The sequence below is a fragment of the Calypte anna genome, chromosome 9 (genome assembly GCF_003957555.1).
Source record: "Calypte anna isolate BGI_N300 chromosome 9, bCalAnn1_v1.p, whole genome shotgun sequence".
Classification (NCBI taxonomy): domain Eukaryota; kingdom Metazoa; phylum Chordata; class Aves; order Apodiformes; family Trochilidae; genus Calypte; species Calypte anna.
Window position 1 is genome coordinate 16449701 of NC_044255.1, and position 26189 is coordinate 16475889.

Genomic DNA, 26189 nt, shown 5'->3' on the forward strand with positions numbered 1-26189 from the left:
TCAGATCAGCCTTCACCCTCCTTTACTCCTCTTGCATCAGCTCACCACTGACTGCTTGGAGGCACAGCATAGGGGCTCTAGAAGGAAAAAGAAACTGTAGGAGCTGCCTTCTCTGCAAGCCATTTGCCAAAAACTGGGGACAGAAAGGGTGCCGCACACAGCACCTTTCCTGTGAACCTCAAGTACCTACTTGGTGCCACACACAGTTTGCGTGTGTATCAGTTTTGAATATTAGTTTTGAAAACACTGGGCATGGTAACTGTGGCATGAAAGCACTGGGATGGAAATTGGGAATGAGATAGCCAGAGCATATTGTGGCAGGCAATCAAAGAAATCAGCACAAAATGTTTCTTATCAAAATTTTTTACACTAAGACGATAGAGCAGAAGTCTCAAACAACTTCATTTATAGCGTTTTAAATAATTTTCCCAATGGAGACACAAGTCCTTCATAAAAAATTGTAAAAGAACCTGTATCGCTGTTGGGTTTTTTTTAAAGACACTTTAAATGGAGATATAAAGCAATATGGATCCTGTGGGCCTGTTCAACCAACCCTCATTCCTGATAGAATGTACATTAACACAATGCAACATCAGGCAGAGATAGGTACAGATTGGAGAGCAGAAGAGCCACATCAGCTTTGTCTGCTTGACCTACTAAGCTAACACACCTCTTCTACTAGCACCTCTCTTCTGCTAACACATTCTCTTCTAAGCTCTGATTAGCTGCAGTAGCAGTAAGTGCCAGCTTCAAAACTATGGGAGTCATGATAAAAATGTCTATTTGACCCCCTCTCCAGAAGTTTGAGAAAAGAGCACTAGACCTTATGATACTGAGCTCCTTCACAAAAATAGATAATTTTTTTTAAGCAACAGCTTTATATTAAAGAAATAAAATTTTAATTTTAAGAAATAAAATATTAAAGAAATAAAACTAATATAGTGGATAAACAAAAGAGTAATAACTCATATTTTAAGTATAATTGCAATAACAATTGTAAAGTTCTTTTCCTTGAGGAAGGAAACTGGTAGAGCAACAGAGCATTTGCTACCTCCATTAGCAGACCTGACTCTGACCTTGATTTTTAAATCTTGCTTGGGTAACAAGGCCAGCCTCACAGCACTTGCTTTCTGGCACTTGCTCTTCACTAGTCCTGTTTGGGCACTGTTCCTGCTTCTGCCAGCTGTGCCTTGCACAGATCCTCCTCAATGTGCCTCTCCCACTAATAGGCACTCTTAACTTTGGCAGCTCTGCCACGTCTGACATGGCTCAGCTGTTGCAAGGTTGTGTGCTATTGCCCCTGTGGTCACAGAAAAGTCTTGAGAACTTTGATTCTCACCCAAGTCTCAGGAAACACCACATAAATTTCTCCTACCCTGTCCCTCCTTTGTAGGCACCAAGCTTTGCTTTACCAGACTGCAAGCAGTTGTCTTAATTGTGCTTTTGGGCACCAATAAAGAGCCATGTTCAACCCAGACTACTGTACACCACCATTGTTACAAAGCCCATTGTGTGAAAGGACTCCTTTTTTCAGGCCAGCTCTCTGGTTCATTGCTATTTACGCACATTTTGTCACCAGCAATTGGGCTCCCATCTGCAGTTCTTCATCAGGGAACACAATGGCTTTGCCTTCACTTTCAGCCTGAGTCAGTAGCCTAATGCCCAAATGAAGGGTTGCATTGTTGCAGCTCTGTTACTTCCAGATTCAAGCTATCACCCCCACATGCCTCAGCTAAACAGACAAACCAATTGGCTCACACCTAACTGAGCCACCCCTCCACAACTCCGTTCTGCCATGTACCACACCCAGGGGCTCTGGCAATTCCCAGGGCCAACACCTCTGGGAAGAGCATTTTTATACCTCATGTAGATTTCAGAATGCATCTGAATGAGAGGAAGCCACTTCAACACCTGACTTTAGTGTTCATTCTCTCTACAGGAAGATTCCTGTTGAGTTTCTAGTGAGACCAGACACTATAATAATTTTCTATGTTTATTTCATTTTTAGTACAGCAAGGAAAAAAAATGTAAAGGAATTTTCCAGACAGGAAAACCTGAGTGTTTCTTGAGCCAGCTTCTTAGACACATAAGACAACAAGTATAGATTCACACTGAATTTGAGCTAGAAGTGGAAAACATAAAAGCTTCACAAAAGAGCAGCACACTAGCAAACCTGTGGCAATGCCTCTTTCTCAAATCTGTAATACCCTGAAACTTAGCGAAGAACTGCGCAGAGCTTGTATGGATGGGGTTTCATTGTGCTCCCAAAGATCATGTCTGTGTTGAGTTTCTTAACTCCTTCTGGTGCAGTCAACTTGAATGTCTGCAACAGGTTGCAGAAGATGATGAAAAACTCCATCTTTGCCAGCACCTCTCCCAGACACATACGGTGGCCTGCAGAGGGAGGTGGGAAAAAGCAGTCAGTCCCCACAGAGGTCTGTAACCAGCACCTGCCTCCCAGCTGTACAGAAAAGCATCACTCAACATTTCTGAGAAAACAAAAGACTGCTGTATTTGACATTTTCCTCTCAGACTGAACTGACCAAACAATTGAGATGTGTGCAATCCTTCTTTGCAGGATCTGCCCAGATTATTACAAAAGATAGCAAAGACACTTCTCAGTAGTTTCATACTTCAGTTCCTAGGCTATAGCACTCACATATTCTCTGAGCTGAGCCTCAGTTCCAAGTGAGAATGACAAAAAAGCATCTTTAGGTTCTTCCGCAGCTACCATTTAGTATAGGATGACTTTTGACTAAAAGCAGTGCAAAATAAGAATAGAAAGGACATTCTGTATCCAAGCAGACATTTTCCTACATAACATTTCCAGTGAAAACAACTTGTTAAAGAAAAAAAAATTTCCCAATTTATCAATTAACTGTGTCCAGGATATAATTGCCAGTCAGAGACCCTGACTGACCCTGCAGTGCAATGGTTAGGCCATTCAACTTGGATGTGAGAAACCAATATTCAGATTTCTCTTCTGCCCAGGTTAAGCCAGAAACCTGAGCCTGACGCTTCCACATCTCAGTTGAGGGGTCTGACAACCAGGCTACTCGATCCTGTCATGGTCCCCAAGACCTTTTGTTTATTTAAGCTCCTATAAAATCACACACTGGGTGAAAGAGTGATGCCAGAAGCCATCTGGGCAGAGCCATCTGGGATGTATTTGATCCAGCTTCAAATTTCTGCATCAATGAGTATTGAATTATTTACACAAAGTACATCAGCTCCATTGGTGCAGCCTGCCACAGAACAGGCACTGTAATAGCATAAGCTGGTGTCTGCTGAAGATGACAGATAACAACAGTGTAAGGACTTGAGTCCTCAGATTATTGGCAATTCTAGGGCCTTACTCCTTTTACCTTCTCTCTATTTTCACAAAAATCTAAGATAAAGGGTTTATACAATTACCAAAACATTATTTTTGTAATCAAACATTTTTTCTGGACTTGGAAAACCAAGTGCTCTTATAGTTTGGGATTGCACTCCCTTTGTCCTTCTCCACAATGAAAATAATTCAGCTTCACACTCACAATCTAACCCACACAAGTGGGTTCACTTATCACTGTACCTACCTGCTGAGAAGGCCAAGAAGGCCTCTGGGATCACAAAATTTCCATCCTTGTCCAAGAAATGACCAGGGTTGAACTGGTGAGGGGTCTCCCAATATTCAGGGTCAAAAAGAGCAGAGTCTATATTTGCCATAATCATAGTGCCCTGAAAGGAAGATGCTGAAGTCTCAGTTCTGTCTCTCACACACCAGGAAGAAAAGGACACAATCAGATTCCCAGCTATGATTCAGCACACTGGTGGTCACAGGGAGAGGGAGCAGAAAGGAAATATTATTTTATTAAGGAAAAAAAATAATTTCACACTGTTCCAAGGAGGTGTTTCTTCAAAAAATTAATAAACTTTCAGGTTCAGGAATTTCTCTGCTGTATTTCTTTTTGCTTCCTTTTTTCCCCACTCTATTAGCAAATGCAGCAATAAGTGGTCTGCAGCACCTTATCCTAAATCTAGTAAAATTACTTCCCCACTTCTGACAAGCTTTTAACAAATGAAGAAAGAATCCTGGAAAGGAAATAGTATATTTCAAATTATCATCTATTTTTCTCAAGATGGAGATGGGAAAAGTGTACATGACAAACATCTTGGAGCAGGGGTGTGTGGGAAGATGACTCCATGTGTGCCTTTGGGGAGGTTTGGCATTAAGGTTAAGTGTGGAAAGGCTGGGCAAGTTGAAGGGGCTGGCAGAAGCTTTTTGTTTGAGTTTAGGTGGCAGTTCAGAAGCTGTGGGGAAACAACTGCATAGTATTTAAAGTATGATGCCAGAGAGGCAATAACAAGTTCTAAGTGAATAAAGTTGAGTAGACACTTGGTATTGTCTCAGACATCACCAATGAAAGTATTCCATCTCTCACTTCTCCACATGGCAGACAATATCCTAGACAATAACCCCAGGTCTGCTGCTCCTTCTTTGCTGACACCACTGCACATTCCTGGTGAGTCTTCCCTCAGGCTTTTCAAAAGCGTTACAGCTCAAATGACTATAAAGTAATTGAAAAATCACAGGCTCTTGGAAAGCAAGACTGCAGCATGCCCACAGAACACTCATTTAATTTGTGTGAAACTGTGTTTTCACTCACTGTGTGAGACAAAGAAAGGCACAAGCCAGAGGGCATGAGAGAGGAAAAGGGCTGCCTGCCAGTGCTGACACCAACACCCATCTGTCCTGAACTGGTAGGAAAAGGGATCAACAGCAGACACGACTGCAAGGAACTTAATTCATGGCCAAAGATTAGATCAGAACATGAAATATATCTGTACCTTTGGAAGATGATATCCAAAAAGATTTGTATCCTTTACTGCTTCTCTAGGAATTGTGATTAAAACAATGCTACCAAAGCGCATGATCTCGTGAATCACAGCATACGTATAAGGCAGTCTCTTCCGATCCTCATAGCATAATACATGGGAGGGACTCAAAACAGCATCTAGCTCTTTCTGAACTTTTTCTACCCAAAAAGAGAAGAGAAAGCATTATACCTACAAGGACACTGTGTTGCATGAAACAGTTTTCATTTCTGAAATTTCATTTCATATCTAGTAGCGATAGAAAAAATAAGGTATGTGAATTAATGATACTTGCTGTATCTTAAAATGTAAATACATTTACACAACTACCTAGTTATGATTTTACTACAATCTCCTACTTCCTAGTTTATAGGTTCTATGTTCACATAATCTTTCCAAAAGCACAACCGATTTAATGACCCTCATAATTAAAGGAAGAAGAGCAATCTGTAAATAAACCAAAAACTTCTCATTAAGAGATCAATTCAGTTACTCAAGCTATTATTTTCACTCTGGCTTAATACAGACTCAGCACACTAATACAGCATGTTGCAAAGGAACCAGCATGTGAAGCTGACATACACATGTAACACTGAGAAGTGAACAGTGTAATATTACCAAGCTATCACCAACTGTTAATCTCTTTCGGTTGTTATGAAGGTGTCAGTAGGTAACACAGCTTATACCATCCAGAGGGTTCAGGGTTAAATTTCATGCTTAAAAGTTAGGCTAGTAACCTAGGTTACATTTCCTTTCTATTTCATTTGAATTTTTAAAGTATGTGTGTGCATAGAACTCATTTCTTCAAGCATGCTACCAACAAAAGCCCTGATTTAATTCATTCAATTATGAATTATTTAATTCATCCAAGAATACATTTTGAATACATTTTGAAATGTAGTGTGCAACTAGGTCCCTGTCTAGAATTTTCCAATGATCTTTTTGTCTTCTCATTAGTGTCTTCCTTCTGTTCTTAACATTCCCATATGTTACAATAAATATGCTTATTATACAGATATTAACTGAGATACCTATTGTAGGAGTACAAATAATGCATTCTTGCTATACATTCTGGATACCAGAAAAATGTCTCTTTTCCCTAACCCAAGCTTGTATTTCACCTCAAGTGTTTTCTGACAAGCTGTGTCTTCCACTATATGCTTACAGTACTGAAACAGTCTGACAAAATTCAGGAAGACAAAATACAGTATCAAAAGTTGAATATCCCTGAAATGATTAAAAATCAGAAAATTTTCTACTTCATTGGCTTCTTAAAAGCAAAGCTCAAGATGTAATTGGGAAAAAAATACAACCAACCAACCAAAGAAATATGTTGATTTTAACAAAAAAAAAAACAACCAACAGTGTAACAGGCTCAAGTTCAACTTCTCCATAGTAAGTTACCCATAGTTCAACATACCCATAGTTATGTCTACAACTCACCTTGGATGTCAGGGTAAACCACCATATAGAGCAGTGCCCAACACAGAGTGGTGGCAGTGGTCTCTGAGCCACCCAGAAAAAGGTCAAAAACAGACTGCACCATGTTGTCTTCATCAAATGTAGAGTTGGGGATATTTTTAGTCTACAGATGCCAAAGAGAAAAGTAAAATGAGGCATACATAGGTAACAGCATTGAGAGAGACAGTGATTACAATACCTAAACAAACAACATTTGTAGAGGATGGAGAAAATACAAGTACTCGAGTAAAACAAAGATTTATATTCAGATTTTCCCCAAATAAGCACATGGATAATGTTAAATAACAGGTGCTGTTGAAAGTTTCAGGTGTCTAGGGTCCTATCTCACTGCCTTCTAGAGTGACTTGTTGCTAACTTCCACATAAGAAAAAAGCATTTCAAAGTAGTTCTATCCCATCCTTGCCACTCTGCACATTTGCCAATTTCAGCTAACTATTGCACATATATAATCGTTCTAAATAATAGTGGGGGTTTTTTCAGAGCAGAGACAGAGATTGCCATCATTTTAAGATTGTTATGATAATCATACAGTACCCCAAGCACACAAAAGCTCAGAACAAAGCACGAATCATAAGTGCAAAGATTACTAAGACACAAAGAATCAGAATTAGTCATCCAAATATCTGCACCTTTTCAAAGCCCTTCTTACCACCCACTGGGCAGCCTACACTAAGACTACCACAGTATAATAATAAACCAATGTAACTGATTATACTTCTAAAACAAGTTATTAAACTAACTATTCAAAGTTCATATTTGAATTTAACAGCAGAGTTTTTAAGTGGTATCTGTATAGCTCTGTAATAATATCGTTATGTACAGACAACTGATCAGAAATGCAAGCAATCTGTTGGGATCTGTGTCATAGACAGCATAAATTACTCACTTTCTCTATCTGATCCAGGTAAAAATCAATGAAATCTTGTGGTTCACCTATTGTGCCTCTTTCCCTGTGGTTTTGGATTTCCTGTCTTATGAAAGCACGGACAAATTCACAGGAAGATGCTGCTTTCTGTACAAGTCCTGGGAGGAGCCCTGTAGCCCATGGGAACAATTCACATACCTGTGGAAAAAGCACTCAGCACAGATGTGGTAAGTTACCTGACATGAACACGGCTGTTATAGATGCGTATAGACCTTCTTGGTGCTAAATGCTAAACTGATGAATTAATATCTCTAGGAAGAATATTATAACAACAAAAATTAACGTCAGTACATGAATGTAAAGGACATAAATGCATATTAGAACCACAAATTAAAGAAAACATGATTTCCACCCTGGTTTCTTTCCTTTCGTTAACGCATAACTCTACTTGCATTTGCCCTGTTAATCCACCAACAAAAGAATCAATTTTGCACAGAAACTTAGCATGTATTAACATTAATAAATTTAATACAAATAAATGTTTATACATATTACCTTAGCACACAGAAGAAAAATCAGAAGAAAAAGTATTTTTTATTCTGATTCAAAGACTATCACCTTTTCACCTTACCTCCAAGTTCATATCCGCAGTCAGAACTATAAGGATTTAATGCATATTAAATAATTCAATAATTATAAAAATTTACGTAAACACATAACTATATTGTGTAATAATGCAATGAATAATGTGCTCAATAATAAAATAATTTGTATGTTACATAAGTAATTTTCTCACATAATAAATGTAGCTGTTCCCAAAAGCCACAATACAACTGTATGCTTCCATCAGCTGGCAGAAGGTTTCATCCTCTCTGGAGAAACGATGTCCAAAAACCACAGCACAGATCACATTAGAGACAGCATGGACAATGGGGAAGGAAGGGTCGACAGCTCTTCCTGCAGACAGATAGTGTTTCAGAGATGAATTCTTATCTCCTTTGCTATTTTAGAAGCAAGATTGTAATGGCATTTTATAAAAAGATGTCCTCTATGCTAGTTAGACTGTTACAGAAACACTCACAATTCTCTGGCAAATGTAACAAGATAAACCTCACTCAAAACAGAAGTCATGAAGCTTCAGGTCTTTAAGTCCCACATTTTGTTTCTTTGTTTGTCCTTTTTTTCTTGTTTGTTTCTGTTTGTTTGGGGTTTTTTTAATCTCAATCTTTGTGTTGGTACCCAAACAGATATTGCTGAAGTCTGACTATACAAAGAGTTTGGATTGCACTCTAAATTTAAGCTGTGCTCCAAATGTACTATTTTCTGGAGCAAAACAAGTTAAGTCTTTACCCTTAGAGTCATGCAAATCACATACTGTGTCAAAGCCCAAACACATTTCTCAAGCACCTTGTTAATGACATACCATGTTTGTCCTTGAAGAACTCAACAAGGTAAGAGGCCTCAGTTTGTATCCCACGCTCCATTCCTTTATTCCCCATTCCCAGTTTTCGGAGAGATCCAATTCCAAAACGTCTCTGGTGTTTCCAGATGAGACCATTTGAGACCAGGATACCTTCAGCCATTAAGAATCGATTTTATGTCATGTGAATGGTCATGTAATAGTAAATGACATACGCACTAAGAGGCATGGTCTCTTAATGCTGCCACTCATAAAGAAGAGAACCACATCAGGGCAATGTTATTTTAACTGTGCTTTGTTTACAGTGAAACCACCTTGATTAATATATTCCCACCTCTGCAAAAAGCCCACTCAGATCTCAGGACCCACAAAAGTATCTCCTATTCTTTCTGAAGCATCCCAGACCAGCAGTCATTAATTTAAACTCTACCCAGCTGCAAAGACAGTGAGGGCTGGTATTGCCTTATATTTTCCATCTTTGAGCAGAAATGAATCTAAAACCTTATTCCCATAGAGCGACTTAGAGCCCAGATCAAATGATCTCTTACAAGATCTCCTTTATTATCTTATACAATCTTCTTATAAAATTAATACTTATTTGTAAGCTATGTTTGCCAACATCCCCATGTGGATATTGTGTTCTTGCAGATGTTGCCATATGACAGCACTGCTTTCTTCAACAAACAGTAAGTTCTCACCAAACTACTCATAGCCAACAGAGATATCTGTGGAGCTCACTGAGGAAGTCTGAGCATTTCCTATCCTTGTGCTTCTTAACCTTAGGCAAACCTTCTGGAGATCACTGCGTCTCCCTGTTGCTTCAAAGAGAAAAAGTCTTTAAAGACCATTGTGGATGACTGGTTCTAAGTACGTGTTGTCTGTGCTACAGAGTCTCTGACTTTTAGGGGATCCTGTTTTTACCAGGCTGTTCACACGAGATATCGTGCTCTCATCCTGGTCCAGATGCCTCCTGGAAATACAATGGAGTTAGGGCAAGAACCACCTAGCAAGAACCAGACCTTAGCAATCCAGCAGACCTTAGTCAATCCACAAATCCTAGGACCAGAGGTCCCACTGTGGGACAGGGAGGAATACCAGGCCCCTGCACTGTCAGTCTGCGTTCTGGCAGACAGCTCAGCATCAACCATTAAATCCACTTGCTGGGTAACCACTTCCTGTCACCAGCCTAGACCACACTTCTGATTGGAAAGCCAACTTGTTACCTAAGACAGCTGCTTGCCTAGAATAACTCTCCTCTATTCTTTCTGATGTCCTGGAAGTCTGGGATAGCAGAAAAGGAGCCAGCCCAACAGGCAGGTATTTGTCTTGCAGAGACTTGCCAACTTGCAGCTGTGCTGCAACTGTTTGTTAAAGCCACCCCTCCTAGAAATTGGTAGTGCTTGGGCAGATGGTCACAGCCCAGCTACATCACCCAGAAAATTGGTGGAAATGGAATGAAATAGCCTTGGACTTAATGATCTCTATTCTTTTAAGATGCTTTTCTCTCCTTTTATTAGCCAGTGTTACAAAGTAAAGCTTTCCATAGTGCAGTCCACATGCAACAAATCCTGACTGGGGATAAAGGCATCTGCTCTGTATCATCTGGATAAGAGGCTGGTGGAAACAAGTCCAGTTATTTCTGTTTTAAATGAAGCGTCCTCTTTATTCTCCACCATAATTCAGCATTGTCCAATAAAAATATATTGCACCTACAGTCTGGCTAATACGTTTAAAGTTCCAGTGACCTTCCTGTGCCTTCAGACTTCCCAAAAGGCTTGAACTTGCTCAACAGCTCTGTACGTGCTTTGCTTACAGCAGCCTTTCCTGGGAACAAACAACTAGGAGTATAAAGAATTACTTTAGCCTCACCTTGCAGAGAGGCTGCAAACTCCAGATTATTTCAAATCAGAACACACTGGCAACACCAAGAATGGACAAGCACAAGCTTGCTAGGTACAAATAAAATGGTTCTGATGAGATTCTGAAATACATGAGGGACAGTTGGACTTTGTAGACAACTCAGGGAAATGCTGCAGCAGTGAGCAATGCTCATTCATCCTGAGCACAGAGAAGAGGTGAACTGGGAACTAAGGGTTTGTCAGTGAGGAAAATATGAGAGGAAACAAAGCAAAGTTAATCCTTAAGTCCTTTCACAGATATGAACACCTTACCTTTTCCATTTGCCATTTTGTTGAAGATGTGTGTCTGTAGTCGCCCAGAAACATCCTCTGAGTTGGTGGTGAGACCATCCTTTACAGCTTGATATCCATACAACACCACTATAGGTCTGCTACCCAGCCACAATGTACAGACATTGCCATAGGTTTTTGCCAGCTGTAGGTAAACATCAATGCCAAAAAATACCCATGGGAGAGCATCAACCAAAATGCACATACACTGACTGCTGTCTTCCAGCATGACATTACTCAAGGGGTCAGGAAATTAAAAGGGACAGTGATTCTGTTTTGCAATGGAAACACTTCTCACAGAAGGGTTCTGAGCTCTATCTGGGAACCTACAGTATCACAGAATTATTAGCAGATCATTATTATTAGCAGATCCATTTTAGGTTTCACATGAAACACATACCTTTTTCAGGCTCCCATGTTCTGCTCTGAAATTTATCCACCACATGCTTCCAATGATGGGAAATGGGGTTGGTCCAGGAGGAAATCCACGAGTTTTCCATTGCAATTTTAGGAACTGTGAAACGAGAAGAAAAAAAACTAGGGACATAAGAATTACACTTATCATAATTTCACACCTCCAAACTATCACTGAGCAAACTGCTATGAATCTGTCTGGTGAAAAGATTCTATTTTTCTTCTTAAATCTTCCCTGTCACATTTAAGCTTTCTGAGTTTCTTTCCTCCCTTCTCTCATACCACATTCCTGATCCCAGAATATGAGGAGCATTCCCATTCTCAAGTGTATTTAATACATCACTATGCTGCAATATGCTAATAGTTACCATCACTTTCAGATCCTGTAGAGGCTGGAAGGCGGGCACCACACTCAGACACAGCCCTTTGAGCAATCAGTTTGATGGAACATGTCACTCAAACCACTGACTACCTGCAAGCCACGAGCTCAGATACAAAGCTGCAGGTGTACTCAAAATATCTATCTCAAGCCCTTTTGAGAAAGGTAAGAAGGCTCCTCTGGAGAAAAAAAAAACTCTCCTGATGCAGGAGTTGACTAGGGGTGGTTTCCAGAGGTTTATTCCAGTGTTCAGTAATTAGTCAGGATAGTACATATTTGCAATAACCAAGCTGTCCTGCAAGAATGGAAGACCTGGTCCTAGGCTGTCTCTTAACCCTACAGAGACACAGAGAAAAACACAGGTTTTAGTCTATGCACTGAGCGAGGGGTCGTGTACTGTATTGGCAGAGCTGCTTTTCCTTGAATATTTATTTCTTTAATTATTAAACAAACTTGATTATCCCTTCCTGTGCTGGAAGAAGCATTGAAACTAAGGAACATGCTGAGTTTTTTATTTTTCACTGTGAATTACTGCTGGTGAGGCATTACAGGCAATCCTGATGCAAGATTTATAATGCAATGGGACATAGAATGAACAGAGAAATGAAGGAGAAGTCAAACATTGGATTTTTAAAGTTCTACATCCTTTTCTAATGAACCAGTCACTAAATGAAAACATTAGTGATAGCAATCACTATAAATATAACATTTAACCCATCCAGGGACAACCACTTGCATACAGACATGAGTCGGATGTATTGACTCATGTTTAAGTTTGTGATTTGCTGTAAAGCCTAGATCCTTATCTACACAGCCCCTGCTTAGACTTTCTTTCTTCACCATATAATTAGAAATAATCCACAGTATACAATTAAATTATCCCTAGCCTAGCAGATTAGTTTTTCAGGTCATTTTTTCAGTTCATAGTGATTCTTTTCATGTCAGATGTAAATGTATAGGCACACTGTTCCATCCATCAAACAAGTTATTAATGAAAGCATTCAATATTACAGGATTCCTTCTTGTAAAATTTAATTTGATGCATTCATATTACCAGTGAACTTCAAGTTTCAAATATGTTGAGAAAATTAGGTGCAAGATTAAATATTACATATTTTGCAGGCCCATTGTTGAAACAAAAAATAAATGTAATTGTAGAGACTGTAATAATTAGCAGCTGAAGGACTGATGTGGTAAAGAACTGACAAGAAAAGTGTAAAACGTAAAAAGCAGAGAACTGGAAGAGAGCAACTCAGCAACACTGAGAATCAGCTGGATCCAAGGTATGTCAGCAGCTGACAGTCCCCCAGTTGATGGCTGTCTGGTGGGCAGAGACACTTGAAGTGTCTCAAGAGCATTAATGCTTAGCCCAACAGCACGTTAACCACAGCTAGATGCTATAGTACCTAACAGATAAATCCTTTAAGTTTTAAATTGTGTATATTCTGCTGGCAGAGTCTCTCTGTGTATGGTAAAAGGTACCTGCACAAAGGTGTTCCAATGAGGGTCAGTAGAAAAAAGAAAAAAAAATTGCTAAGATTTTTAATTTATTTCATTTATACAGCTTTGAAATATGATATTTGCAAGATAGTTGTATCAAACTATTCTGCGTTTTCAATATTTAACGTCTTGATTTTCTTACACATCAGTGAGGAACAATACCAAAATATTTCACATTTTCCTCTAGGCTTTTCATATACTAGGTTTCTACTCAGAACCTTTTCCAGAATTTTTGCCGCTATTACTTACCATATGTTATATCCAGTAACAAAAACTAAGCAAAGGTGAGAGAAAAATAACTTTTAGCACAAAACATATTAAAAAAACAAAGTCCTCTCACCACACTGAGCTTTTCCTTTCAATTGCTCCCTCTCTCAAAAGGAACACATACAATTACTGGTGCCTCTGAATGTCTTCTGACATTGTAGATCTGTGTCAGCTGCCGTGTTGCTGTGGGGCACTGCCACACTGTTGAAAATGGATTGTATCTTTTCCAGTCCTGGGCAATAGAAAACTCTTCAATATTTTCACCTAGATTCTTTCCTGAATAAGAATGCAATTGGGATGAGCATTGGTTCCTTCTTTTCTGTCTTAAATGCACAAGCAGCTAAACATTTCTCAGTTAGCATTATAGAACTCAATGTGAAAGTTTCCTTTTCAGGAAGAAGCAGAACTTTAATAACTATTTCAGCAAGCCTTATCTCAAATTTTCTGTTTGTCCATGACTTCTGACATTCCTAGAGCAACATCTAGGCTACCAGATACTGCTCCAAAAAACTGCCAAAAAGAATGTTGAAACTGCAAATGCTCAAAGATTAAGAAATGCCAGAAATAAGACCGTCTGCACAACATTAATTCCTTCTTCTTAACACTTCAATGAAAAGAGGGTAACTGACTTGATGCACTAAGGTTTAACCTATGAATTCTTGGCTCTCATCAGTTCCTCTGCAGCTGACTGTAGAGTGCTGCCAGGGCTACAGAGAACTTCACAAACCAAGGAGACTGAAAGGACACAAGACATTTGTAGCTCCCACACCATTAGGACATGCAGTGCCACAGCGCCTTGCCACAGCAAGGTCTGCATTGCTTTCACCCAGGTAGCACTGCCTTACAAAAACAAGCAAAAAACCACCAACAACAAAAAAGGCAATGGAAAAACAAAATGTGAGGGATGTTTACAGCAGTCACTCTTCTCCCTAGTGACTACAGCCCTACCTTTTACTAGTCCTGCTCTCACTGCATGTCAGTGATTCACTGTCTCAGGCTGGTAACACTCTCAGACATACAACTGGAAAATAAATAAATAATTTACAATCCTATGTTAAGAAAACGCTGATAAATGTCTCTAAGACTGTAAATACTACCTGCTTTTACTTTGGGATGAATAGATAGCTTATTACTAACAGACAGACTTAAAGTGATGGACGTTACAATCCCCTGTAATGTGGAAATTACAGTATTTAAATGGACTCAATGTGCAGGAATTGGGAATTAAGGACCAAGATACAAATAAAGTCAAATCAAGCAGACATAGGCAAGTCCTCACAAAGAAGCTTTTTGCAAGCAGGTTGTCCTGAGGAAAATAAATTTTCATTGTTCCAATATGTTCATTACATGTGAGCAGCACCCCTCCATGCAAGTCTTGCTCATTCTTATCTGGCAAAGAGAGAAGTTTGGTCAGCTCAGAAAACCTGCTTTCCTAATGAAAGTTTCATGCCATAGTAGTGGGAAGTGAATGCAGGGGACAGGGAAAGAACAGAATAGAAACAAAACAGTGCCAGCTACATCTTGGCTTTCATGAGTCAACCTTAAAGCTCTTTTGAAAAGTGAATGGCAGGATTGATTGGGCTCAGAGAGATAAAGCAAGCTCCTGAGAATCACAGACAAGACAGATCTAGTAACAGAATTTGGAGTTGGTAAGTCCCATTCCAGTACTTTGTCTATACAGCCTAAACAGCTCCTCAATCTTAGGTCCCAGCAGCACAGATACCATGTTCAGTTTAGTTCTGTGGTCTAAGCAACACTCTCTCAGTGCTTTTCACATATTGTGTCTGTAAAATAATCTTCCCACAAGAAATTCTGATGCCACCAACCAGATAACAGCTTCTGTTACGAAGCTCCTGAAAGACCAGATGGTGTATGGAAGGAAACCGAGTTGAAAAATCCAAATTTGTGTTTTCACTGTAAAAAATAAACTGCTTTGCAATTGTCTGCTCTGTTTACCTTAACACCAGGCCAGGCAGCAAGCACATACAACCATGCCAAGCAATACACACACAGCACGAAATCAGTCAGTGTTTTCTAATGCACACTGAGCCTGGCTCTGCTGCAGAAAAAAATAAGCCCTGGTATTCCTAGCACAGCAGATGATGCACATTCTGGGAAGAGGTGTACCAGGAGCCCTTTCCACCCCTGAAACACCACATTCATCATTTGCTTGCCTAACACCTTTCTAGAGATGCTACTCTTTCCCTGTCCTCTGCAGTTGTTGCATTTGCTTCCCACTCCTAAGGCCTGAAACCTTCATTACAAAAGGAGATTTCCTCATCTGTTCAAAACAGCCAAATGTACCACCTGCCATCTGGTGAGCTCTGTCAGTAGTATTTGTGTCAGAGGAGAGCAAGCAAGATGTATGTGAAGAGCTACTACTCACACATACTGAAAGTATTAAAGGAATATTCAGTTCTTTTTAAATCGCTTCCTTGCTTTTCCCTTCCTTTTTTAAACATCAGCCTAAGCTTTTATGAAATAACCCTGCCTCACTGTAGTTCAGCATGCCCACAGCTCTCACCTAGTAGTAGGAAAACACACTGCCCAGTGTCTGAAAGACCAGGCTCAGACTAAGTCTCTTGCTGGGTCCATCCTTCCTCAACAGGACCCACAGTGACCCTGCAGAAGGGCCAAGGAGAGCAGAAAATAGGGAGATGAGTAGGGTCAGTGCAAAAGGAGGAAGACCAGGCACATGGGATACCCTGCAGAGCAGCAACACAAAGTACACAGCAAAGGGAGGCGTACTGCAACTAAGGCTTCTAGTCAGCTAAAATACGGTATTTAGGTCCAAAGTAATGCTAAAATGGCTCAACCTGGAACGTCTGACATGTGTTTGACTCGTACTTGTTTCCTTCGACTCCTAAATTCTACAGGAGACAATCTCCTTTGCAGAGACTCTGAATCATCCCCAGGTTCACTGCTGCAGCTTGCTTTGGCACTCCTAAATCAGCAAGAGCTCCAATTTCTACATTGCCTAGGGACTGAAAACACAAAAAGTGGAGGGAGCTTTAAGAGAAAATAGATTTTGCCAGCCCAAAAGGAAGAGATAAAATGGGAAATGAGGTCTGGAATCCTGTCTTGAACGAATAATAATTTTAAAATTACTTGAAAGGAGACAGAAGAGATTATCTAAAGCCATCATCTTGCCCAGAACACCAGAATTATGCCATTTCTGTTTGCTTTCCAGTGATGGACATTCCCAAAATTTTCATGGACTACAGCCCACAGAATACAAAGTGAGTGAATAACACACAAGTAAAGCTCTTTTTAAATTTAAATTTGCTACACATTGGTACAAACCTCTCCTGGGAAGTTTATGGGGTTCACAAATCAATGAAGTATAAAATTTTTGCCTCTTTCTTCAGTTTATTTGTTCATTTTCATGGTTAAAATAGTGCATTTTTTCACCTCCAAAATTTGCACCAGGAAATTTTAAACCTTATCATAAAAAAAATTTAAAAAATTAAATTTAGAAATACCATACAATCCACTGGGCAGAATAATAATTTCTCAACTGTGTTCTACATAATATCATAACCAAACCTATGATAGGATAAAAGGGAAAAATAGGTATTCTCTTAATACCTAATATTTTTCTTTTCTTTTAAAGGCATTAATTTAGCCTTATGGTACATGGGTTTAATTTTTTTTTAATCTCGGAGACAATATCCTACCAGACACATATTGTATAGATGTTTTTTCTTCAAGGAAAAAACCCTACATAATAATTGTAGTATTGCAGAAAGACAGTAAGTAATGCATCTCTGGCATCTTAATGTTTAACAACAGAAAACTGCATGAGGTGTTACCAGTATGCAAGATGCTCGATATCCTTAGATAACTGCTCAAGAATTACCATAGACACAGTATTAATACTAAGGAAAAGACAAAATTCTAAATGAAAAAAAAGACAAACCAATTACAGATCATAGAAAGTAGGTGTGGCTTGGCTAACTGCTAGGGATCACGTATTTCAGTTTTCTAAGGACTTCAGCTTGGGAAAACTGTAGATCACCAGAGAGAGAGAGAAATAGATAAAGCAGACACATTTTTTCAAAAGAGCTTGACCTAAATAGAAGCAAATCATCTATACAACCCCATTTTTTCTGGAAAGTCATATGCAATAAAAAAAAAAAACCAAACCCAAACAAAAGCCACTAGTGAAAATCTGATTTTTTTCTAAGATGCTGGGGGTAGTTGAGTTCTGTACAGCTCTCCTAGGATGTCTCCTGATTTTGCAGTTTCTAAAGCTGCAATGGATGCGTACCAAGCTTCCTCCAGGACCGGTTCCTCTCCCCATCATTGGAAACTTGTGGCTGCTGGACTTCAAACTTCGTCGAGAAACTCTCACTAAGGTATAAATTTATCTCCATGGTCAAAAATCAGTCTGAACCTATCTTAACTTAAATCGTACGTTGCATGGGAATAGTATAAACTTGGAATTAATTATTTTGAAAACCTGAGGTAAAAATATTTGGGTTATAATCACCATAATTGCTTTACTCTTTGTTATTTTCTCTCTCTTTTGGATACAGTAACATCCATGCACAACATTATCACTAGGACTGTTAAGAGAATTGTATTCCATTGACAATCTTATTTTCTATTCCTGAGTCGACATATGTTTCTGTAAACCATCTCTAGCAGAACTTTTTTTGCCTGACACCAGTGGCCCTGGAACATCTCCAGGCCAAAAGTGCCTCGATCTCCATTAGAAGACAAAACATATAGTTTCAAAGGACTCTTTTGTTCTTACTTGAAAGAATAATTTGTAAAAATAATTGCTGTCTGTAGTACATATTACTGCTAAAATAAAGCAGGAAAAATTGATTGCTATTATGTATACAGCATGATAATTTTATAAACCAATTAAAACTATTTCTAGAAGTAAGGAACTTTCTTCAAACTATATTAAGGAAAAACATAAGCATGATCTGACAACAGTGAAAAATATGAAAAAAAATCACATGGAAACTAGAGGAAAGAATGCAAAACACATTTCTCTGTTTTCTTCAAAAGTTACAGGTAAGAAAAAATAGTAATTTTGGTTAATTAAAAATAAACAGAAAAGCTCTGGGATTTGGCTTATATTTATTTGTTCTTTGATTTGGAGCTGACAGAGAAACCCTCCTCTCTTTCTATGACATTTTCTGAGGTGCTCTTCTGAGAGATTTCCTTACTATCTGTTCCATAAAAAAACAACTATCTGCTGTTCTTTTTACAACAGAAGGCTAAATTTTTTCTGAAACCTGTAATTCAATTCAATATCGGCAAATGTTGGGTTTAGAAAACTCTTAAAATCAGTATTTAACTGTATCTGTTCCATGGTTTATATTTCTTTACTGTTATTAACTCTTCAGTTAACCAGCACCTATGGAAATATCTACACATTGTGGATGGGACAGACACCCATGGTTGTACTAAATGGATACAAAGCTGTAAAAGATGGCATTGTCACCCATTCTGAAGAAGTTTCTGGAAGACCTCTCACCCCATTCTACAGGGATATGATGGGAGAGAAAGGTACAAGGTGTAATACAAGTCTAATAAGAGCTAGATGTAGGGGAAGAGGCTTTCCTATATACACACACAAGTTCCTGCTATCCCAGCACATCATTGCACTTACATTGCAATAAGGTTTCATGCAGAGCTCAGGTATTAAGGAAAAAACAAAAATTTATAGTTTATAAAGCATACTACTGACTTTTTCCTTCCCAAAAGATTCAAAGGAATATTTGCCTAGAGAAGTTTCCCTTCAGTTGAACAGTCCTCTGGTTTAGAAGAGTTACATGTAGAAGACGTCTATAGGCAAAGCAGGTCTGTCCTTACCACCCTCATTCAGTTCCCAGGGCCACATTCACACAGCTAAACAGCTGGGAGTCATGAAAACCAAGGTTAAAGACCAAAAGTCAGTATCCGGAACCATGGTATCGTATTTATTAGTGAAATATAACCCAATCTAAATTGAATTTTGCCTCCAGCACTGAAAGAATTCCCTCTCCTAGCAATGAAATAAATGTTTCTGTTCTTCAGGTATTTTTCTGACAAGTGGGCACACTTGGAAGCAACAGAGACGCTTTGGCATGACAATTATCAGAACCCTGATGCTTGGTAAGAACAATCTGGAGCATCAAATTCAAACACAGGCCTATCACCTTGTGGACATCTTTGCAAACACAAAAGGTAAATTCATTAGAGGAATAAAACTGAGATTTTCCTCTGAATTAGTAGATTAGGAGAGTAAAAGTTTCATCACACATTTTTACAAGCAATATATTTTTCATATTAGTGGGATTTTTACTGGCTTCTTAATTGCATTCTTTGCAAAAAATGTTTTGTCTTCACAGCAGGCAAGATAGAATTGTTTTTTGAAATAAGGATACTAAAAAAATGTTTATTATCAACACAGTCTTGGAGACAGCTGTTAACAAATCTTACATTCAAGGAGTATCAAAAATCCTTATGTTGCCTTCCATAAAATACACAAAGTTTGACCTGATGCAAGTTGTTCTAGGACAGTAGGCCTTTAGCATTTGGCAGAGAAAGAACCCCAACACAGGGAATGTATTATTCAGTTCTCCAACAAAATTTTTTAAGGTCTGGATGAAATAGAAACCAATAGAATTTTAGCAAGATGCCAGAATAAAGCAATTAAATATAAATATTCTCAACATCCAAATCTCTCACCCACATCCTGTCCCATATTGATGTGAAAACATCTCCCTACAACTCTTCTTGCATGAGACACATCACTCTTCTGAGAGCAGAATATTATCAGATTTTTCCAATGGAAGAAATAAACAAACCACTGACTCCAAGTGCCTGGACAGCCCAAATCTTTACCTTCCATGTCACCTTTCTTCAATTTTAAACTCAATTATTTACTCTTTCCAAGAAGAACTACAAGCATTACTGAGGTCAGAGATACATAATCCACCATTTTCCATAGCAGTTTAATTCAAAGGTTGTCTTTGATATTGAAATGTGTACTAAATATTTCCTGGATTTAGTCCTTTTTAATGGGAGCTGTTTTGGTGGGATTTGCCTTTTCAGTGTGTGGGGAAAAAAAGAAATAGCTGAATTGTTAAACTGTACTTGAAAACCAAAAGGAGACAAGACTAAGAAATTAAAACTTTTTAAAATGTGGGGGGGTTTCCTGTTTGGTTTTTTTTCCTTTGGGGGGGGGGTTGTTTGTTTTGGATTTTAATTGCCAAACTTAAATATTTGGCTGCAGATGTGAGGGCATATGTTCTAACTAATTGCTTGTCTTTTTACATAACCCAGAACAAAAGACAAAGAGGGTAAAGAGACCTAATTTTTGTCTTCTTAAAAACAGTAATCACTGTAAAAATCAGACTGAAAATAAAGATTCCCAGAGCTTATAAACCATACAGCTCATTTGTATTAGACTAGAGTTTATTACTGTGAAATTTATCTAAAAGTAGTCTGGTTTTAATACTATTTTACCATTTAAAAAGTCTTCTTTTTCCTCATTTTTCTCACTATAGTCTATTCAGAAATATTCATGGCACTTCCTATCTTCGCAGGAAAACCATTTGACCCCCACACTTCCATTGTCCATGCTATTGCAAATATAATTTGTGTTGTTGCCTTTGGTCATCATTTCTCCAGTGAGGATGAATCTTTCATCAAGCTTATCAAAGCTGTTTATTTTGTGATCTACTTCCAAGCAACTGTCTGGGGCAGGGTAAGAATTTCATTTTCTTATTCTTATTCCTGAAAGTGCATTTGCACTTTCATAAACCCTCTTACAAATGAAGAACAATTTATTTTGGAAGGGGCCTCTGCATGTCACCTAATACAACTCCACACTCAGAGCAGCTCTAATTAGATCAAGTTGTTTAGGGACTTGCCTGGTCAAGTCTTGTTGTCTCCAAGGATGAAGATTTTACATGGACTTCCTGGGAAATGTGTTCCAAATATTTAATCTCCAACTTGTTTTTATTGCCTTTCATATTAAGTCAGAGGCCATGTGTTGCAGGAACTGCACATAGTTATCAGGAAATCAAAACTGGGTTCTCAGTTTAAAAGATCTCATGTTTCTTCATTCTGGTTTAAAATCACAGATGTATGATGCTTTCCCGTGGCTTATGCACCATCTCCCTGGACCTCATCAGAAAGTGTTTGCATACAATGACTTTATGCACCATTTAGTTTTGAAGGAGGTGCAGACTCATCAAAAACAAACCACACATGACCCACAGGATCTCATTGACTTCTACCTAGCTCAAATTACAAAAGTAAGTATCTATTTATCACATTATCCTCTCCTTGGCCTCAATACCTACTACATTACTTTCTGTTCAAATAACTGCTACAGAATTTTGCATACTTTATTTGCTTAGCACTGAAGGTTTTTGTTTTGGCAGGCTGCTGTTTTCATTTTTAAAATGACCATTTCTACCAGACTGATGGTATAAATGACTGATGGTATGTCTGAAATTATCCATTTCATACTCTTATGAATGTACCCTACACAGACCAAAGATGATCCTACTTCTACATTTAATCAAGACAATATGGTTCAGACTGTGGTGGATCTGTTGCTGGGAGGAACAGAAACAACAAGTACCACCCTTCTCTGGGCACTGCTGTATATGGTACAATACCCAGAAATACAAGGTGAGCAAAAGCATCATTGGAGAGAACTGCATTTGGCATCATCATACACATTATTGTAGTTTAAGCATTAGTTCTTGTAATACATCAAAATAACCCTTAACAATGAACATGAATGGTGGGACATCAACAAATTAGATATAGAAAATGAAAATTTAGTAAATGAAACAAACATGCTTTTCTCACCAGCTCACCAAGAAGCAACAGTAGCTTAGTTGTCACTGTTCATCTCACTAGAAGGTGGTGGCAGAGTAACAAGCTAAAAACATTTCTTATGCAAGCTCATCTCTTCCTAACCTTCAAAGTGAAAAAGCTTGAAAATATGATGTGCATATGTAAACATAACAGAACACACACCTGTAATTTCAAATTTTAAAAAACTCTTTTTTGAAACACAGAAATGTATTATTATTATCAGGAATGTGTCTTAAATGAGGGATCATCCTGGGCTTTCAGGATATGTACCTTCTCAATAAACTGAAACTAACATAACAGTCAAACCACATGTCAATACATTTCATAGCAACTTAATTTGTATTTTTCCCCCAGTCCTTGTCCATACTCATTCAAGAAATCTGCTAGAAGAGGAAAAATGTTAATTAAAGAAGTTTTTTAAAATTTTTCTGCAGAAAAGGTTCAAAGGGAGATAGAGGCTGTTCTGGAACCCTCCCATCTCATCAGCTATGAAGACCGTAAGAAACTGCCATACACAAATGCTGTGATTCATGAGGCTTTGAGGTACAGCAACGTGACTTCTGTTGGGGTCCCTCGACAGTGCATGAGGAATACAACTTTGATGGGTTTTCATATTAAAAAGGTACATACAGAGTATACCTCTATGTTTCTTAAAGCTTTGAACTATTGAGCGTTTACATGACATTAGCTTCTACAATTCCCAGCTTTGCATCGAGAGCACATGGTAGCACTTGAGAGATGTGAAAGAAAGCTGAGTGCTCTGCACCAGGTTAAACTCTACATTAGCAGATACAAAAGGAAACTTGGGAAAAGGCTAACTGCATCAGCAGCAAACATAAGGAAAACTGAAATCTTTCTTCCCACTAGTCAAATGTGGATGATGTCTGGGCATCAAAACAGAACATGATTTAAAGAATGATGAATTAGGTTTAATGAATGACAAGCCAGCTAACTTTCACACATCAGGGAGGAGCCTGGGGCAAACTACAGTCATCTCTGACAGAGCAAACACAGGCAACCACAAAAATCCCACATACTTAAGATGACAGCTCAGTACAGTGAGTGATTGGCATGATGTAAGTGTCCCAAACACATTAAGCAATTGAAAGATTGAAAGACCCAGTGAAGAGTACAAAAAAAAACCAACCAACCAAACAAAAAAACCCACAAAAAAACAAACAAACAAAACCAAACAAAAACAAAACCCAAAAAATCAAAAAAGAATGCTGTTATGATTAGTCTGGCAAATCTGTAAAACAGTCCAAGCTCCACTCTAGCTTAGACATGAAGACTCTTCATAGGCCTGACAGAAGGTAACTTAGACAAAGGAATCACATAATATGTTATGACACACAGATCATATGGGGGTTTGTTATGTCTGGATGTGCACAGGAAAAGATCAAGTTGAATCCCAACATGGGGCTGCAGACACAGGATGGCACATTAAATGTTGGAGAGAAGGAAAGTCCAAAAAAAGAATCAATCTTACCTGGAAAACAAACCCTCTGATTCTTCCTGCAGGGCACGCTCGTATTGCCAAATCTGCACTCCGTTGTGTATGACTCTGAGCACTGGGAGACCCCTTGGAAGTTCAACCCAAATCACTTCCTTGATTTGGATGGCAACTTTGTGAACAAAGAGGCTTTCTTACCTTTTTCAGCAGGTGATGCCATGACTTTTGAATATTCCTGTTTGTTGTGTCTTGCAGCAAGACTAAAACCATTATTTGTAAGTCTGAAAACTTGAAAATTTTCAAATTTCTATAGAAGCATATTTGTGACAGATTTAAAGTCAGGCACTCTATTGTAAGAGCCACAGATATCACCTTGTATTTCATATTTTTCATCCAGTCATATAGAGGATGACTATATGTAAGAGGCATAGTGCTCTCTCCTTGGTTCCTGCTGTAAGGGTATCTAAGCTCCTTAGTCCCTAGTGTGTCCCTAGGCTGTACTGCCTCACTAGTGTACCAAAACTTAGTAACACCCTCAAATCAGAAAATCCATTTATTTTCTCAACAGCAAACCCAATGACAAAAGTAATACAATTTGCCAAAATAAAAAGAGAAAATCTGTGATAAAGCAGAAAAACAAACCTCAGTCTCCCAGATCTTACAGTAGAAGTCTAAGACCAGGTCTTCTTGTATTTCTAGAAATCTAGCAGCATATAGTCTTTTCTGAAGAGTGTTATTAGGCAACCAAAAAATTTTTATCTTTTAAAAGCATATTACAATGTACCACTTACTTAACTTACAATGCAAAATGCAGCAATTCAAAGACACAGGAGAGGAAAATAAAAACTTAAAAACAGTATTAAAAAAATAACTGAGAGCTTCTCTAGAGTAGCAGTTTCTCTAAGAAACAGATTATGAAGAAAAGTAGCACAAAACAGGAAGCTGGAATTATTTACTGAAAATTAAATATGCAAATTAAACAATAAAACCCGTGGTAAACAATTCAGGACTTTTGTTAGTGACATATGATTTTACATTTTTGTAGATGAAAAGTAAGTAGTATGCTACTGTACAAAGCAGTAGGGTTAAACACAGTAAGTTCAGATTTTAAAACTCTTTGTCCAAATTGCCTGTAAATCCTAAAATCGAATTCGCAAAACAGGTACTTAGCATCTTACCTCCTTAACTCATTAAATGTCAACCAGTTTACACGCATCAAGACAACTGAATTAAGCTTGTATATTAACCTAAGCATAGGAAATTCTCTTTTAACTTGCTTTGGTTGTTTCCTGTTTATATAATCAGAGTATTTCTGTATCCTGATTATACATATATATGTTATGGAGTACATAGATTTAATATGAAAACAATATGACAAAATGAGACATTGAATCTATACATACCTGCACACATTTACCTATTATATCTGCTCCTGGACAGCATTAGAGATAGTGGGCTACAAGGACCCAGTATAGGCTTTTAAAATTATATTGAAAAAAGCCTGATGAGATGTTTAACTTCAGAATTGCATCCCACAGTGCTCCAGTTCTCCCTCCTCAACAACCAAAGATAAGATTGAAGTATATGAAGCCTTTCAAATATCTGCCTTAACTAAGAAACAATTAATGGTTCTCATAGCATAAGAAGCAAAAAATGAAAAGGGAGAATATCATACATGCTTCAGGGCAAAAAAAACCAAAACATAATCCAAAAAAATCAAACCAAGTAGTTGACATAGAGCTGTAGAGTTTCTCAGTTAAATAACGTTTCCCCTTATCTCCAAAGACATCTGTCCTCACAGAAGCAAACAGGAAATAATTATCATGCGTTGACAGAATTTATGGAACCCAGTAGAATTTGAAGTTCCTTTTCAGAACTTACTTTAAAACTACTAAGTCTTTTTCCCTCTCTTCCACAGGGCACCGTGTATGTTTGGGAGAGCACCTGGCACGAGTTGAACTGTTCATCTTCTTTACAAACCTCCTTCGAGCATTCACTTTCCAGCTCCCTGAGGGAGTGAAAGAAATCAATCTGGAGTACATTTTGGGTGCAATTCTGCAGCCACATCCATATAAACTCTGTGCTATTCCACGCTAGACTGCAATACACTACAATGCAGATGGGCTCCAACCACTCAGTAATGTATTTTCACACTCACGGTAGCAATGACAGGTACAGGATTTTAGAGAAGTGATCTGAATCAAGCAGTTTCCTGCATATGTGCTCAGTCAAGGTTTCACACTCTTAAAATGGCACAACTGGTCTCATGCAGCAAGGATGCCTGAAGAGAAAAAGATTTTCTTGAGTACACTGTCAGTCCTCTGTGTCCTCAGGTATTTTCTAACAACTTTTTGCAGAAGGTAACAGACTATCCTCAGTGTTGACTCCTTTTCCTTTCACACTCCCATAAAGCATTACATATTGTAGCATAAGCTTCACACACCCATAAATGATAGTACCTTTAGAAATCCTCACTTTAAATTTTTTTTAAATGTTCTCAGTATCCAATTCCTGTTTTTTCACAA

At 38.3% G+C, this 26189-nt stretch overlaps 2 protein-coding genes across 2 annotated transcripts; one reads left to right on the top strand and one right to left on the bottom strand.

Moving 5' to 3' along the window:
- Nucleotides 1-2215: 2215 nt before the first annotated feature.
- On the bottom strand, nucleotides 2216-11378 carry LOC103528076 (cytochrome P450 2J6). The gene is made up of 9 exons (XM_008493353.2): nucleotides 11214-11378; nucleotides 10796-10958; nucleotides 8628-8777; nucleotides 8001-8161; nucleotides 7226-7402; nucleotides 6301-6442; nucleotides 4831-5018; nucleotides 3579-3720; nucleotides 2216-2394 (listed from the first exon to the last, which is right to left on the bottom strand). The coding sequence occupies exons 1-9, from the start codon at nucleotides 11376-11378 to the stop codon at nucleotides 2216-2218; spliced, it is 1467 nt and encodes a 488-aa protein (XP_008491575.2).
- Nucleotides 11379-17560: 6182 nt separating this feature from the next.
- LOC103528139 (cytochrome P450 2J2) lies at nucleotides 17561-25761 on the top strand. The gene is made up of 9 exons (XM_008493424.1): nucleotides 17561-17731; nucleotides 18737-18899; nucleotides 19410-19559; nucleotides 20924-21084; nucleotides 21464-21637; nucleotides 21878-22019; nucleotides 22646-22833; nucleotides 23733-23874; nucleotides 25583-25761. Exons 1-9 carry the CDS (start codon nucleotides 17561-17563, stop codon nucleotides 25759-25761), a joined length of 1470 nt encoding a protein of 489 aa, XP_008491646.1.
- The last annotated feature ends 428 nt before the right edge of the window (nucleotides 25762-26189 follow it).